General features: G+C 37.7%; 1 protein-coding gene across 2 annotated transcripts; it reads right to left on the bottom strand.

The window, feature by feature from the left end:
- Window positions 1-3101: 3101 nt before the first annotated feature.
- On the bottom strand, window positions 3102-18379 carry LOC135475367 (zinc finger protein with KRAB and SCAN domains 5-like). Of its 2 annotated transcripts, none has more exons than XM_064755231.1 (5): window positions 18107-18379; window positions 13704-13851; window positions 8388-9557; window positions 7169-7252; window positions 3102-6985 (listed from the first exon to the last, which is right to left on the bottom strand). In XM_064755231.1, the coding sequence occupies exons 1-5, from the start codon at window positions 18122-18124 to the stop codon at window positions 6720-6722; spliced, it is 1686 nt and encodes a 561-aa protein (XP_064611301.1). In that variant the 5' UTR covers window positions 18125-18379; the 3' UTR covers window positions 3102-6719. The 2 variants fall into 2 exon arrangements, with proteins under 2 accessions (XP_064611301.1, XP_064611302.1); XM_064755232.1 differs by lacking the exon at window positions 18107-18379 and adding an exon at window positions 15230-15306.
- Between the last annotated feature and the right edge of the window lie 223 nt (window positions 18380-18602).

Below are 18602 nucleotides of genomic sequence, written 5' to 3'. Positions count from 1 at the left end.
AAAAGTAAATTCCGATGTACATAGGGTATACAGAAAAAAAATTGAAACTTGAAAGGCCTTCAGGTAGCTGGTCTATATGACGGTCGACTGCATGGCTCATTATGCTATAACTGTAACTCGTGCTATATTTGAATCACCCGTAGAAAGTAGGGGTGAATTTGTGTGTGTGTGTGTTGGGGCTGGGAGCATGTATTTTAATATCCTAAAATAAGAGTGAAATACATTAGTTTGAAGAGGTCATTTGGTGGAATGATGATATGAGAGCAGCTCTAAATAATCTACTGCTTTCTTATAACTTTACATCAATGCATGCTTGCGTTTTTGTGTAAATAACCTACAACTTTTCATTATTATGTGATAAATTATTAAAATTTGAATCATAATTAAGTAAGCGCAGTATAATCAAGCACAACACAGACATTAAAACCCGTTTGGAATGAACTTTGGGTCATTCATCTGTTTAAGATGCACCAAAGGTCATGTATATTGCTATCGTCTTGCTACTTAGGCCTGTATCACCGCCACTCTTTTGTTATCCTGTAGATCAGGAAGTTGATTTCCGCCAAGCTGTCTAGTTGTCTATTCTGACTAAGATGTACATTCCAATGCAACACCAATGCAACACCATGATAAAAGAATCATGTTGTCATAAAACACGATCAAAATATTAACAAAATCAGCTACTTTTACGTATGCAGCATTGTAATGTATAGTGTTAACGGACACGGAAATCAGGAAAGTAGCATTAGAAACTACTTCCAAACAAGAATAAGGCTGCATGACCACTATATGATATTGAAATATTACATTTAAAGTAAAACAACTACCCTATGCAATATGCTCTAATTGAAAATCAGTTTGCAATAAAATAAAAAAATTTCAAAACTTATGGATACATCTAAAATTCAGTTTTATTTTCATTTACAAAATGGATCTAAATGGCTGAAAAATTTGATTTTTTTTCTGACGAGGATAACATACTACATGGCATCCATAACATACATCTGTTCAGCTTCCATGTGCCCATCTGACTCTGATTCTGTCTCTGTTTCTCTTGCAAAAGCTCCTGAAAATAAAATGCAAACAATAAGTTCAAAAATATTCTATTGACATGCGGTAGTTTTTAATAAAAAAACAAATTAATAAAACAAACTAACAGACTTGATAAAGTTTAGCAGGTGACATATTTTGGTCATGTTCTCGAAACTCAGTTATGATTTTCTATACCACAACCGTGTTATCTATAACAGGAAATTCCAGTTGAAACAAAAATACATAACAGAAAAAACTATAATCTTTCAACCAAATTAGAGCCTAAAAATACACGCAGTAATTTTTGTTGCATATGCAAAGACAACTTTACTGCAAAAATCAAATGTTTTATAATAATTTTATAAGTTTGTTATTTGTACTCTAAAATAAAACAAACTAACAGAGTTGATAAAGTTTAGTAGGTGACAGATGTCACAACCTAATATATACCGCCAATTAACACAACAAAAAAGCTTTAATAACACTTACTTTAGAACGCTTCACAAATCTGAAGGACCATATGCACTCTCTCCATTTCACCCACTCACGGAGACTTCATCAGATTTTGTAAATTGAACATATTCATCTATATGTTCTTTTCGCAAGTTGTTTAGTACAGTGACCTTGAAAAAGAGCTGCCCACACAAAATATCATCAGTCTTTTTAGCAATTGTACATGTAGATTTTGTTGGTGTTAAGCTTCTTAGTGTTCGACTATAAGTTTAAAAATAACACCGACATTGAAAATAACTGCAACCTACCTTTTACAGCATGGCGTTGTTGTTGTACAAGATCAGTTGGGTTCAGCTATCTTGAAAAAAGGTTCCTCTTCACAACTCCGAAAGTTCCGATATAAATTTAATGTAGGCCTACTTCTAACGCGTAGAGAAGCACATAGTGACAACTCTGCAATATCAGCCTGTAGTCAAAAGCTTCCAAATCGGAAATCACGGTGGTAACAAAGACAATAAATCTGAATCTGGCTGAAAATGAGAGACTCTGATACAACACGCAAAACCATATCCAGCCTACTATAAATGTTTCATGAGGAAACGGCGACTTTTTAAATATTATTTTTTTTACTGGCAAGTGTAACTTCATAGTGCGTCAGTAATACAATCCTTATTGTTTAAACAAACTGTGTAGGTATATGGACTCATACGTGGTACCTAGGCCTATGTTCCATATGGTGCCTATCTATCCCCACCCCCCAAGCCAACCTCTATCAGTCTAACCCGCATGGGTGTGGTGGCTGGGAAAGCAAAGGCCCCCTTTGTCTAAGAGAGCCAGAGACGTGTTTTAAACGATGTTTGTTAACTAATCTTATGATATACAGAGCGGAAATAAAATGTTCTCTTTCTCGGTTTTGAGCGGAGCCTGGTAAATAATTTTGGAGAACAAAAGTAGCGGAACAATATACTATTACAGTCATATAAGTCCCTATATGTATAGGGGAGGGAGCAGAGGCAGTCTAGGCTCGAGAAGGTCTGACCCTTTTTTAGATACCGGTAGTCGTTTTAGTCCATTTTTGAAAATTAAAATCATGATTTTTTCCCGAAATATTTTCATTTCCGCTGTATCAATAAGTAAGCATTTTTTCTCGAAAGATATTCATTTCTGTTGCGTTAATAATTTGTCAAAAGTATATATTTTAGCTGATCCATAAGACTGACGGGCCCTATATAATCAACATAATAACCCATAAAGCTGTTAAAAAGAGTGATTATATCTCTGTTAATTTCTACTTTAATTATAACTTAGGAGAAATTTATTCCTATCTTTAAAACTCGGTGGGGTTTGTATATATATCTTTACATATACAAAGTTTTAGAGAATAATATGAGAAGCCACGGGAAGTGCAGTGCAATAACTTAATGAGGAAATATATTTTCTAGGGACTACTATTTTTTTTTTTAAACCGAAACGTACTAAATGATACATTACACGCCGGCTATCGATGCCAATGACGATAAGCATGCAGGGCTGGCCATTTTAATATTATGCTACATTTGAATGATTTTTCCAAGTCCAAATAATATTTAAAACATAGAAAGAAGAAATGGTGGATATTGTATTAATTATTTGTTTGTTTATTTTTACTCAAATTACATACTGGTAGTTCACCACTACAATGCAGCAAAGCATGGCATGCAGAAATACATAAAAAGTCTAAACTGAACCAGCAGGAATACGCTCATGTATAGGCATTAATGCCTTGTCCAGTGCATGCCATCGACCAGTATACCAGGGGCTGAGTATTTACTTAATTCAGTAAATCTATCTGTTCTCCCATACAAAAGAGAGAAAAAATTCATTAAACAAACAACACAAAAAATTAAGTTTCATATATAAACAATGTTATTTTAATCATACAACAGAAAGTATTTTTCATTACAATACATATATCCTGTAGGTATATAAAACAAGTGTACAACACACCTATATAACGTTCACAAATAACATGGTAAATGTATGACTTAAGAGACACAAAACGGAGCTTTTGAGCAAATGCACAGTACTTGACTATCACCTTTATAATACATATATATATTTTCACGAACTCATATGATTATGATTAAATCTCAACATGTTGATCATGTCACATGTTACGTCATAATGGACGGAGTAACAGTCACTAAACACCAACAATTCACTATATAAGGCAATCGATATTCATTTGGACACCGGTTTTTGTATCAGTCTTATAACCCATAGATGCATGACTTATCAGTGCGTACATACTATAGGACCAATAACCAAATCTACATACCCTCAACATGATTTTGTCTTAAAGATCTGACTCAAGTTTTTATATACTCGCTATGCATGTGCAATTTTGGTACTGTTCAGTCCTGAAAAATCGTCCATATCTACTATCTTGTTTTAGTAATATTTGTGGATACTCTTACTGTAACATCTAAATCCCATCTATTCAGATTAGAGCAAAATAAAACAAAGACTCATCTTATAAAACATAAGATTCAGTGGGAAGACCAATGAAAACAATATCCAAAACTACATTTACTTATTTTGTCTTTTTATACCTTTATTCATGGTGTGTTTATGGATCACTTTTGGCGTCAGTTTTAATAATGATTTCACATATTTTTCATCTTATGTATAATCCACACATTAAATGTTGGAATGATTCCTTTATGTGCATGAGAAGACTTTGCTTTAAATGAGTACATTTCCCAAGATAATGTTTTCCCATTCCACCGAAATTAAAACATACGCTGCATGCAATCCAGTAACAAAAATCGACAAAATATTTTCGAGAAACGTACAAATTTCCACATTTTTCATTGCATGGTCTTCCTGTTCACCTTCATTTTCGCTTTTTTTTCTTTTATACTTAGTTATTTAATAACGATCAAAGTTTTATTCGCTGGGGTACTGAAAAAATTAACAAGTTAATTCTAAAAATAAGTCTGTTGTCTGAGTAATGCCAGAAAGTATTCTATTATTATAACGCAATATTCTGTCATATTCAACATAACATCCCGTTAGTCTAATAGAGCCTTTATGTTGAATTAATAGAACATGTGTGTTATATTTGGCAGATTAATGTACTGCAATAGCAGAATACATTCTAGCATGACGCTGTTAAAATTAACAGATTAATTTTTGGAGTGTATAGAATGCATGTATGTGAATCTCCTTTTCCTCCGGTCTGTGTTATATTTCCTCAATGCTGTAAACTTTACAATCGTTGACTAAGTCAAACGTTGCTACGTGTACAGGCCTCGAGCAAAACGTTTTATCAGGTAAACAAACCATAGAATTTGATTTTTCAATTTCCGGGTTTTACACTCTTAACGGACAAATACATGTATATGTACTATATGTTGAACTACATTTTCTACTATATATCCTCCCCGCCACAATAATAATAACAGATCTTAATCTCAAATAATAATACAATCAATATACTTTACATTTTGATAACTTTTAAACCTTGTTTGAGCCCTTCTTTATAAAATTTGAATAATCTTGTTATTTTCATCCAAGTAAATATAGCTTTCACGGTAATAAATAAATAAATATGTACATATTTTTTCAACATACGTATTACAGTACGTCAACCACCAAGTATAATAAAATTGTATTGAGCCAAAAACAATTGAGCCAAGTTAAATCTAAAGATTTATACAGCTGAGGGTGCGATTATTCATATAGATATACTTGATATTTTTTTTTTTCAGGCCATGGATAGTTAAGTCCTATGGAATTTATATTTTGTATAAATAAGGGTTTTCCTCAACAAATACAGCTTGCGGATGCAGCGGAAACTAAACTAAAAACAATGTTTTAAGTTTAACAGAAAGTCTGTTGTCTGAGTGACGCTAGAATGTATTCTGTTATTTGTAGCAGATTATTCTGTTAAACACAAGACACATATTCTATTATTCAACATAAAGATTCTGTCACACTAACATAATATTATGTTGAATGTGGTTAATATGATTTATGATTATTGTGTTATAAAAACAAATGCATTCTAGCATCACTCATACGACACACTTTTTGTTAAAATTAGTAGAATAATTTTTTTGGAACCCTGTGTGACTTGTCTTTTTAATGGAAACACTTGTAGACACAGCATAACATAACATAACATAACACCGACTCGTCTCTTGGAATGCATGTAATATACGTCTGAAGTCACGGCGTCGTCATGAGGCAGTCAAACACAGTGTACAAGCCGAAGAAGTATGGTTGCGCGAACAAAATAAAAAATCAAATAATAATAATAATAAAACAACACACGCCATTCCCGTTCCAGACAGGCTTCAGACGCCGTTAAAACGATTGTCACCACAATAATAAAACCTCGCCCAAGCGTAATTCAACTTCATATAACTGAACAGAAAACTCAGTCGTTGTACAAGTTATATGTAAACAAATCACACGATAAAACACCATGGCAACTAAAAATGAAAGTGGTTCCCAGAGAAGAAAAGGTAACAAACCATCACAGCCTAACTTGACGTAGATCTGTACTCGCTTTCAATCTCATTGTTCAAAGGGTTCAGGGGTGGAGGGGGTGGAGGGGTGTCATCGCGCATTACGCCTAAAGTTTACTTGAACAATAATTTTAAAATTGTTTGTTTACTTGCAATGAATATAATCTAGACATACTGTTTTGCTGTTTTGTATATCCTGAAAATGGCATAAAGTTAATACCAAAATGCTGATAACCAAAATGAAAAGTAAAAAGTTGACTCTCTTTAGTTGTTATATACACAAGCTCTTCCTTTCTATTTTTCCCCATATGTGCCGACAAGAACTTTCAATAGTACACCAACAATTACGTGTAAATACACAGTCATATGATGATTTACTTGTATGTCGAATGAAGACCTGATCTTCGCGACTTCGTACAATCGGCTGTAACTATGTGTCACTATGGTTGTAACCCTATAAGGTTTATGTTCTGACTGCTGCATACAATCGAATTAAAAAAGCACCAAAACAGAAGAAAATCCTATACCAAGCTCAACGTTAGAGAAACAAGCAAACTTCAATGGCAACAGTTGCATTGGTATACTGATTTGAATTGGTTAATAAATACTACCCTCTTCCCCAACCAACCTCACAAATAAATGGTAGCTTCATTAGCGCGTCATCTCAAGGGTATCGCTGATATAGCCACGTGATCAGAACGGAACAGGAGAAATCTTTGGTCACACAAGAATATGAGGAAGTGACATGTTCTCTTTCAGGGGAAAGTGATCTGATGCGTCATGCTTTTGATCCGCTTGTTTTTGATTGTTTGACGAATCTCCGTGACTGGCCATATGACTATCGAGCATGTCGAGCTGGGTGAAACACTTGGCACATATTTTACATCGGAACATCCGTCCGCCATGATGTCTCTTCAAATGAATCTTGAGGGTGCTGTTCTGGGCCGTGGCGTAGTCACAAAACGTACATTTGTACGGCTTTTCACCTGTAAATATACAAACACATAGTCACAATTGCGATTTAATTTAAAGCTATACACATTCTACGCCTCCAAAACCCCAACAACTACAACATAATCATGTGAAACAGGTACAGTATGTCTGACGTCATGTAATAAATATCAAAAGTATGTCCCCAGAACCTTCCATATTATGCTGATGCTACTCACCTGTGTGAATACGAATGTGAACCTTCAGGTGACTCCGCTCCACCGTGGAATAATCACACAGTCCACATTTAAACGGCTTGATACCTGTAACAGAACGTCAGATACTGTTGTACAAACCGCTCTTTTCGACCTTTCGCTCGATCTACAGTTGTACATTTTTCGCCACAAGGACACACCAGAATGTTTTAAGAATGATAAGATGTAAAGAATAGACGATATAAAGTTTTGTAATCTTTGGCGAGAATAAACCCTTCATTCATTATTGTGGTAATATTACTACATGCCCAGTTATTTAGTGCTGCTTCACTAGAACGTCATGTCGCTGAATCCAGACATGATACCTATCAGGTTAAAAGTGAATCTCACTATACCAGAGGTCATCCCTTCATTCCTCTAGGCCTGACTCGGGCATCTTTATTAGGTAATTCGAGTTCATTTCAAATACAATTTGCACGTTTCAACCAATGAAGCATCAGAAAGAAAAACAATGCTGTCAGTAGTCAACGGAGTAAAGTGTGCAAGACAGTGTGACGGCACCCGATCGCACGTCAACTTAAAACCATGGCCAGCATGATCCTCTGACTTAGATAAGGGCTGAGAGATTTCATTGGATGACCTACTTAAGACTAACGTGCAACTGATTCGAACTAGTTACAAAACTTAAAAGGTGTACTGAAGCAACAAAGAACCGTTGACATTATGAAGGTGCAATCAGAGTATAGGTCTACTGATATCGAGACTACATGGACTAGATCTTGACCTATGTCTATGAATACCTTACCAACGTAATGTAGGTATTTATACAGGCGTGAGCGAAACGAGCTGGATTCGATCTCACAATCACAACAGTGATGTTCTTGCCTTGCATGACAGCCCAAGCAACACATTACTAGGCCTTACAACGCATTATTCCTTTTAAGACTCATGTGGGGATGTGTCTATAATAACTGGTGGGATTATGTGGGATATTTTGATAAAACTTTACATTCTTCTGATGTATCTGTAAGTAGCACAGAGATCTGATTAAGAAACAAGACTTCCTTCAACCTGTAAGTGAATACAATTCACAGAATCCAGAAACTGGAATAATATCTCTATACAGACCCCTGTTGGTATCACTCTAATATGCCTGATGTTTTGCTAAAACTCATTAGACAGGCCTTGATAGCGCTGATACTGGCACAACTCACTGGATACAAGATGGATGATGAGGTCTTACCGGTGTGTTTGCTCAGATGCTTCTTGAGATGAATGCGTTGATTAAAGGAATGTTCACAGTGGTCACATTTAAAGGGCCGCGTAGTCGGGTACCTACGCTTCTTGCTAGCACCGTACAGCCCATCAGACACAGGGCTCTCTCGACGGTCCACAAGAGTATCAGAACTCCCGTTCTCTGATACTCTCTGTGGGTAGAATTCCTCACTTGATGCGGGTCGCTCTTGGGACGTCACCGTCACTACGTCATTAAGTTGTCCATTGACCTCCCGTGTCTCGGGAGATGTCGTCACGTATGCGGCCTCAGTCGCTGTCCAGTGTTCACTCGCAGAATCCTGCTGTATGGTACAGTTTGCTGGGCTACTACCATTGACAGTGTTCACAGTAAGGCAGGTGTCGGAGGTCTGACTGTTGGGAGGTCTGTCGACAGAGCCAGGTGAAACTACTGGTAGAGAACTTTGTAAGTCCATGGAATACTTCCATTTTGGCAAAATAACCAAACTGTGCCTGGTGGCGGGATGGTTCTTGATTAGTGTCCTTGGTGTACATGTGGAGGACACTTCATCATGTAGCGAATCGTGAGACTCACATGGTGAGTACGTCATGGTGTCTGGTGAAGCACAATCATCCGACGACGGCTCGTAGACAGACCATTTCCTTTTCTTAGGGATAATTGAGGAGTGCGAGCACGGTGTAACATCCACAGAGCTCATGGAGCAGTTATCGCTGTCTGACGGCGTCTCATGGTACACAGACCTGTTCTCTCGAAAGGAGATTTTGAGGTCAAGAGGCAACACCTGTGAGTCCTTTGCCCTGTCTAGCGGTCTGTCCTCAACAGAGTTGGGGGCAACACCTTGTCCTGCCAGCCCTTGGTGTCCCTCTGTTCTCCTTGAGCTGCCTATACGTTCTGGTGGGTAGCGGGTGTCCGGGTACTGCGAATCCAGCCGTACACAGACCGTGTGGTTCCCACTGTCACCGTCGTGGTCCCAGGAGCTGGCAGGGGTCAGAATCCTGCTATGGCTGTATGACTGAAAACCTCGGTCCTCGTCACAATACTCCTCTGTCTGATACAGGAGGTTCTCGGAGTAGAGCTGGATGTTGTGCGCCTCCTGTATGTGATGTAGCAATCCCCAGGATGTGCGGAACTCGCGATCACAAGAGGAACATTTCAGCACTGGAACATCAAAATGCACACACATATACTTGCCATTCACAAGTATCAAAGACTAAAACAATCGCCAGACGTAAACAAATGAAAGGGAAGAAAGACAGGCACGTCACTCACATCTATGTTGTATAATTGCACAGCAATTTCTTCTAAAACATTTAGCCTTTGAAATATTAAAATATTAAGCCATGTTTAAGGCCCGAATTCCCGCCTTCGGAGGAAAGGTTTGGATGAAAACTCTGATGAGTATCTTATAGGTAACTTTGATGCTAATTTTATTAATGAAATTGATCTTTGGGAATTGGACTTTGGGTACTATTTTACGGGTTAATGGCCTGAACTGTGATCTGGATACCTTGCTTAGTTTTAATCACAATGCAGGTGTATTAGATTTTGATATTCTCAGGCAAGGAGCATACAATTTCACACCAAACACCACCATACCATACAGAACCGGCACGAAAACTTAACATATGATTCGAGCGAATATATATATATATATATATATATATATATATATATATATATATATATATATATATATATATATATTACACAAATAATGTAAATGTTCCTTAATGTAAAATGTAAACATTCCACATTTATATGATGAACTAAGGTATTTTTACTTGAAATAATAATCTTCAACATTGCGTAAGTAACAGTGAATAAACATGTGTATGTTCAGGTACGGGTATATCCCATTCTCCACCATAAATAGCTGAACGTTTGCACTTGGTCATGTCAGACACTTTTAAGAAGAAAAGTGTGTAAAAAGAAAGATCATTAAGGTGGCCCTTTCGTAGGCGTATCCATGTAATGTGACGTCACATGCTTATAACCTATCTTCAGCAGGGTTAGATACCCAAAAACTCGAAGGAGAAAACATGTCAACAGGATGGGGTTACCGCTATGTCTTTTGGATGGATTTAAATGTATAAGAATATAATCTCAATAGTAATAATCTGTCAAATTTAACAGAAAGTGTTGTTTGAGTGATTCTAGAATGTATTCTGTTATTGTGTCAGATTATTCTAATTAACATAGCACACACATTCCAATAACTCATCATAAAGATTGTATTATAATAGGATAATATGTTTAACACAGTATTTTGCTATAATAACAGAATGCATTCTAGACTTTCTGTCAAAACCAAAAGATTTCTTTGAGTGTACATATGTATCAGCACCAATGGCATGGTCGATGTAATCGTCCTAATATTTTTTGAACGGATTTTCGCCACAAGAAAAACAAAATGTAAAGCAAGTAAAAATATTTGACACTGGTCATTCATTTTTAGAACATTTTAAGGAACGAAAATATATCATTTAATTTGATCTAACCGTACTGAAGCTGCACCTTCATTGCGTTTTTTAGTGAACACCGACGGGTATAATGAACAATATGACGAGAGAGTTCCTTCAAGGGATTAAACAACTCGTGAATATTAAATTCATGTTTTTAATTCAATCTTCATTTGCATTATAATGTTATGTTAACATCCTGCATTGATCCTTCAATTCATCTTTAATGATGGGCGAATGATTCAGGTAAATGACACAACCACAGACTTACGATTTACGTGCCCCCGAGATGAAGAAAAAGTAAGACAAGTTCATAATAAAAATCTGAGTTCTATAACAGATGCATGACCACAGCAACAGATTATTTGAAAATGACTGCACGCCCAAAACAGTTCATGAAATTTGCAGTTTGTTTTAGCATGTTATTTTAAAGGAGAAGAAAACTTAATATTATGACACTATAGGCTGAAAAGAGCACATTTTTTTCTATCTGGTGGTGCCTACTGCATAATATTGCGATTTTTCCTCGTCCTACACGTAAAGCATGAAAACGGCAAAGCTGGCACAAATCACTGAGGCCATCGCGTCCTCCATCTTTAACACCCTATAATATATGCTGGGGAGTGTGTTGTCTCTCAGCCAATGAGGGTAGTTAAAACTGCCGGCTTGTTGTGTAAACTCGGAACCTACGCCCAACATTCCGGTGTCCCGATTGTCAAGCGGAAAACGAACTGTACTGTTGGCTACCTTCTGGGAAGAATAGTTCTACTGGAAATGTGCGAACTGCACTTCGGTGGTTTCCGACGGCAATTCTCCTAACACAGAAGACTTCAGGACTAGTTCTTCGGCAAAACTGAGTCGCCCACAGCGGATTTTGGAGCTGACTTTATTTATAATTCATCAACTTGAGGTACAAGTTCATAAATTTTTTTATGGCATGCACCTGCGAGAAAATGCATACTCTTTTCAATGGTATTTGTTTGATATTTAAGTTTTGTTCTCCTTTAATACAAAATACAGGTGCATTTCACGTATATGTATAGTGTTATATATTGCTTGCAATATTTCGACAAATCCACCCAAGACACGGTTTCTAACATGTACAACGCGATGCACGCGTGAAAGGTTTGCTAATTTACTTTGTGCTATAAGTACTTAAAAAACATATTTTACTCAAAGAATTCTTTTAAGCACCCGGATGTTCACCAGGCAGCAATTGTTGGTTTGATAAAAATGACCAGATATAATCAATAATAACTAATTGCAATTACACAACAATGGTATACATAGTACAGTAATATAATATAACATAATAATCGGATATAACTGTATTTACATAGTGTAGACCTGTTAATCCAAATTAGCCTTTACTGATACTTTCATCACCGTTAGATATAAAAGGTTGAGCGATTACTGTGTATGTTTTTATCACCGTTCTGTTTTTTAAATTATGTACGTTAAATCGCTACTTTTCAAAAGCAAACAGGCTTATACATACCCACTGCAGCAAGCATGAATGAGGACTACAAATCTAGGCTGTATCTATTTGAGTAAATGTTTCAGTAACTGCCTACGCATGACCAGTATAAGTTTACCTTGCAATGGTAACCTTTACATTAAAGGTATAGATACTTTGTGTGAAGTGAAACTTTACTGAATCGGATGTAGTCCAGCTGCACTTGTTTCAGCCAGTTTTTGCGGGAAAATTCCAACAGGGTATTAAGACATTATTCATAGCTTAGTTTGAGAAAACGCATATACAGATGTCTTACAAAATATAGGCTTACAAATGCATATACAAACGATAAGAGTGCATGTGATATAAGGGACTATAGGACATAAAACGTAAGGTGCATTACGCTATAAACAATGTCTGAACGATCATGTGGATGTTTTGCAGACAAAATAATTGCAGACTGAAAATTATATGTCTTTGCTATTCTTATAATCGGTGAATTAACCGATTATAGGTAAACAAATTTTTGGGTCTATCCATTTAATTTAGCAGGATGCAGTATCAGCTAATGTTGTTGTTGTTTTATCAATTTTAATATACGCCTTCATCAATTTTAACCTTGCAGAAGGTTAAATAAATGTAATTTTGTGCACAAACTCAATAGAGTAGAACAGATTGAAAACTTTAAGCATGATAACCAAAAAAACATGCATTAACATTTCTCCACAATTAAGCCACAGTCGTAAGTATTTACTACTCCTTTTCTCAGCCACTTCGCCGATGGTTTTCTTTTTTACACGTCTACACCCGCACTACATGCCGTGGTAAGTAAAAGTGAAAAAATAGATCCTCATTTACAATAATGGAATAAATATTTTAAGTCAAGAAACTGTTGTGAATATTTGAAAAAAAATTTGTTCTGTTTTTTTTTTTGTCGAAATAACTGTCAAAATAAGATGATTGTTCTACATTTGCTTGTCATTCTGTCATGTCTTTTCCGTGTAATTATGCTGCCTTAATCCAAATAGTTTTAAAATTAAAACCACAGCGATATGTGCCTTCACAATATTTCCTATTTCTTATAATCGGTGCAATGACTGGTAAGCAAATAAATAGTCCAATTAATACGCTGTTTCGGCAGAATTCGAATTATATACACCACAAAAACAATATAGATATCATATTAATGTACTTTAAGTATTTTTCAAGAAGTATGCATAAAATTTTGAATTTAAAACCCATTCAAATAGAATAGATTTTACCACTATATATTGCATGTATCCTAAATTCGTGGTTATATATTCATCCTATACACTTCCTCTTATGCATGCCTGCTGCTATGTTAAAGCCAGATTGTGACATATATAAGTGTTCAGTACAGCACTGTACCTTGCTGCTGGAGTCCATGGTCCCGTGGGCCGCGGCAGTCGAAGGCCTTATGCTGTATAAAGACCGTGATATCCCTCAAGAGAAACTCTCCACGGCAGGACCCACAAGTTATCATGTCCACCATGATTCCCTTACTGAGAACTCCTTTCTGAAACGAACAACAAATGCACGTATACTTTCTGTTTCAACTGTAGGACAGCGCGTTCTCACGGCATGTCCTTAGTACGACGCGATCTGCCTGCAGTTTAGCTGGCATGCACATGCAGACCGGCCCTGATCTACGCCAGGCTGGCGAGGTGAACGACCAGGCGGCCGCACCTTTTGTGTGCCGGTTGAGATGAACAAAACATCAGGCCGTCACACCGGGGGATCAACCGGCCGTTACTGGGAACTCCAAACAGCGTACAATATACACAACAGTACTGATGTCAACAAGTCTGCATGCGTTATTCTCCCAAATGAAGAGTACACAGTTAATAGAATACAAATATTTACAAAAATACGGGTTTATCAATAACGGTAAGCGGTTAGGCATCGTCCATTGATTTTATATGAGATTAATACATTAATATGAGAGAATACATGTCAAAAATGGACGAAATGGTACAAGTTTCCCCCAGTTGTCTTCGTACACAGGCCTGAAGTTGATTTTTTAAGTCATAATACGTCATTAATACATCTAACTACTGCAACAAGACCTACGCCTAACACTAATCAATAATTCAGTCAACCAGTCGATCAATCCGTCATTCGATCCGTATTTACTCTCAGCTGTCATCTTTAAGAGAACGTAATACAGTTAACCAGTCGATCAATCCGCCATTTGGTCCGTTTTCACTTTGAGCTGTCCTCTTTAAGAAAAAGGCAGCTCAGTTAACCAGTCGATCAATCCGCCATTCGCTCCGTATTCATTCTCAGCTGTTCTCTTTAAGAGAAAGGTAACTCAGTTAACCAGTCCATCAATCCGCCATTTGATCCGCTTTCACTTTGAACGGTCCTCTTTAAGAGAATGGTAACTCAGTCAACCAGTCGAGTAACTCAGTCAACCAGTCGATCAATCCGTAATTCGATCCATATTCACTCTCAGCCGTCCTCTTTAAGGGAAATGCAACTCAGTTAACCAGTCGATCAATCCGTCATTTGATCCGTTTTCATTTTGAACTGTCCCCTTTAAGAGAAAGGTAACTCAGTCAACCAGTCGATCAATCCGCAACTCAGTCAACGAGTCGATCAATCCGCCATTCGATCCGTATTCATTCGCAGCTGTCCTCTTTAAGAGAAAGGTAATTCAGTCAACGAGTCGATCAATCCACCATTCGCTGCGTATTCACTCTCAGCTGTCCTCTTTAAGAGAAATGTAATTCAGTCAACCAGTCGATCGATCCGCTATTCGATCCGTATTTACTCTCGGCTGTCCTCTTTAAGAGAAATGTTTGAACAATACACATATATCCGCTTTTCCCCCCTAAATGTAGCAGGTAAATATACTTGGTAACTGCATGTATATACCGATATTTTTCACTTACACCGGGTCCTTCATTAAAACCACGCAGTGAATTAGTTTTGGTGTGTAAACCCCATGATTAAGTCGCTATAGTACTTCTCATCTTCGTACATACATGCTTCCAAAAACAACTCGCTCGCAAACGAACAACACACCTGCTTTCTCTATACGAACAGAAGACACTTCTGCTTGGCCTTGGTGTGTCACTCGGATCAACCAATCAGCGCTAGGCTGCGACAGTCACGCTGAATGATTTCAGTACACAAGTCTAGAACAGCGCGAGGACAGCCAATCCATTTTTAATAAACTGAATGACATCTCATTAAGACGAGATGCGCCATTAACTAGAGAGTTATCCGCACGTATCCCGTCCTCGACTGCACTTATACAGGTGATTTTATGTCCTGCATCCCAACTGTCATGCTACATGAAAAAACAGAATAAAATGGTATCCTACTGTCCTATAAATGGGACAATATGATACTAGTGAAGTATGAATGGCATGCAGTAAAAGGGGGAGGATAATTTAAATGATGAGAACAATATTTAAGGCATTCAGACTTAACGACTAAACATTTTCTTTACGATTTATACAAAATTAAGATAACACTTGTACGAGTAAAGAAAGTCGCAGTACTTCGCAGTACTTTGAAAAAAAAACAACAACAAAGATATACTGGCCAAAAAATATATGACTTGATGTTGTAAATGACCCGATCGCTTTCGGTGAAAAGAAACCACGGTAACTTGTACTTCCCAGTCCACGGCCAGCTTAAGGCATTGCTAAAGGTAAAGGGAGAGGAGACAGGAGATGCATAACAGGTGAAAAGGGAAGAAAAGTTTAGAGAATGTAGGCATCAGGTGGCTTGAGGCAGGCATCACACGAGATAAGGTGGGCATCAGGTGACGTGAGGCGACATGAGTGAGGCATCAAGTGGCAAAGAAGCATCAGGAGAGATAAAGTAGGCATCAGGTGACATGAGCCAGGCATGAGGTGGGAGAAAGTACGCATGAGGTGGCATGAGGCGACATGACCGAGGCATCAGGTGGCAAAGTAGGCATTGGGTGAGAGAAACTAGGTATCAGGTGACACGAGGCGGACATGAAGCAGACATGAGGTGACATGACAAGCGTCAGGCGGCGACATGATGCCTGCATGAGGTGACATGGCAGGCGTCAGGTGACATGAGACAGGAATCAGTTGAGATAAAGTAGGCTTCAGGTGAGATAAGGCATGACGGCATGAGGAGACAAGAGGCAGACATGAGGTGACATGAGGAAGGCATGATGTCACATAAAGACAGGAATCAGGAGAAATAAGTAGACATCAAGTGGCTTGAGGCAGGCATATGGTGAGATAAAATAGGCATTAGGTGACTTGAGGCAGGTATCATGTGAGATTAAATGGGCATCAGGTGATATAGGAGTTACATGACACTTGGCAGCCGTAAAGTGAGATACATGTATGTTATTTACCAAGTGAGATATGTCACAGATCAAACGAGATACAAATAGATATACGTCAGAAAGTTACTAGGTGAGGGGAAAAAGTAAAAAAAATCACCTTCAGGCAATAAATTTATAGGTGTCATATAAGAAGAGTTTAGCTTATGAGGTGAGAAAGATATGCACAAGATGGGAACCGGGTCGGTTAGCACAGTTGGTAGAGCGGTAGATCCAGGATCAATTCTGGGTCGAGTCACACCTAAGAACTTAAAAGAGGAAGTTGTAACTTCCTCGCTTGGCGTTTAACATGAAGGTGAAAGTGCAGCGACTGGTTGACCCGTATCAGTACAATGACTCGGGCTTACTTGCCTTCGGTATGGCGTCTCAGTGAAGCAGCACTAGATAAAAGAGCGGTGAAAATCCGTCCTGCAACAAGGAGGCACATTACATGCACTCTAAGGACTCTTTCGTCGTCATATGACAGAAAAATTGTTAAGTTCCACGTTAAACCCCAAGCCCTCACTCACTCACAAGATGAGACAAAGCAGCAGAAAAATAGTGATCTAAGCAAGATAGGTATAAGATAGAATAAGGCAAACAACCGATGAAAAAGCATTCTTGATGTTCTAAAATGAGAGGAGGTATAAGCATGAAGTAAATGAAACTGTTTTTATAGGGAGAAAGATATAAATCAGATCAGAGAAGGTAAAAATGATATAAAAAAGTGAAGGTAAGAAAGATATGTATGAGATGGGTAGACATAAACATCATATGAAAGAAAAAAACTTAATGGGAGAAGGTTATCATTATTTGTTTATTTATTTATTTGATATGTGTTTTAAGCCGTAGTGAAGAATATTTGACTTATATGACGGTACTTATATCGGTGGGAGGAAATTGGACAGAGCCCTGGGGAAAGGTTTATCATTATGAGAACTCTAATGTATATGTAGGTATTTGCAGGGACCAGTGGTTTGTGCACGACATTGAACATAGTTATTGCAAGTGAGCAAACAACAGAGGTACGATCATTAGAAATTCCTTTCAATCTGAATCGATCAGCTTTACATTGTTCAGATCCATCCCTGACAAAGCCAAATTACTATATACTGTACCGGTACACATAAGACTAGATGTATACGCTGGGCGCCACAATCCTCGGGGATTGACGGAAAGTGTCAAGAAATATTAATAGTTACCATGCTATTTATGGTGTTCCCTTGGATCGAATCGTACGTAATTATTTCATTCTGCCACTTAGTGAAGAAATTCGCGCTCTTCAGTAAAGGGATATCTCTCTACGGTACCTAATATTTTTGTGATAAACAACAATACATTGCGGATAACTAGGCCGCGGCATGAAAATACAGCTGCTGCTTGGTTAAAAACGGACGTATTCATATGATTATCAACACATAAATTTATATAGCTTCTTTCCAAAAAAAGTACATACCATTCTTTCCCTGGCCATTACGGTTTGTACTGTGAGCTTTTTTGTACCGTGCTGTTATTCACACCGGATTCAGATATATATGTATCAAAGTAGGGGCGCCAATTCCAATTGATGATAAGCACAAATACACATTCACACGCATAAGTCTCCAGAACAGGTCGGTATGTAACGATCCAGCCCTTTCAGCAACTGTATAACGCCAGGACATAAAATGACTTTCTTGCGGCTAATCGCCTGCCTGATTTGTGCAGTGGTCATGTAATTAACAGTTCAGTATAGACATTTTGCAGCTGGGGCTGTTACGTGAAGCCGTTACTCCGCACTGACCCAGATCTCCGCCAAGGTCGATGCGCGCCACCATGTGAACCACTTGTAGGACAAATGCATCACGTCCATCCCTTTCACATGAACGAAGAGGACCCCGAGGGGGGTACCGCTGACAAAAAAGGCCCTCAGCATTTATTTATTTATTTACCTTATTGCTTGTTTAACGCCG

This window comes from Liolophura sinensis, chromosome 9 (assembly GCF_032854445.1).
Source record: "Liolophura sinensis isolate JHLJ2023 chromosome 9, CUHK_Ljap_v2, whole genome shotgun sequence".
Lineage (NCBI taxonomy): Eukaryota > Metazoa > Mollusca > Polyplacophora > Chitonida > Chitonidae > Liolophura > Liolophura sinensis.
Note: the sequence above shows the minus strand (reverse complement) of the source record. Positions and strands in the feature narration are given on the sequence as shown.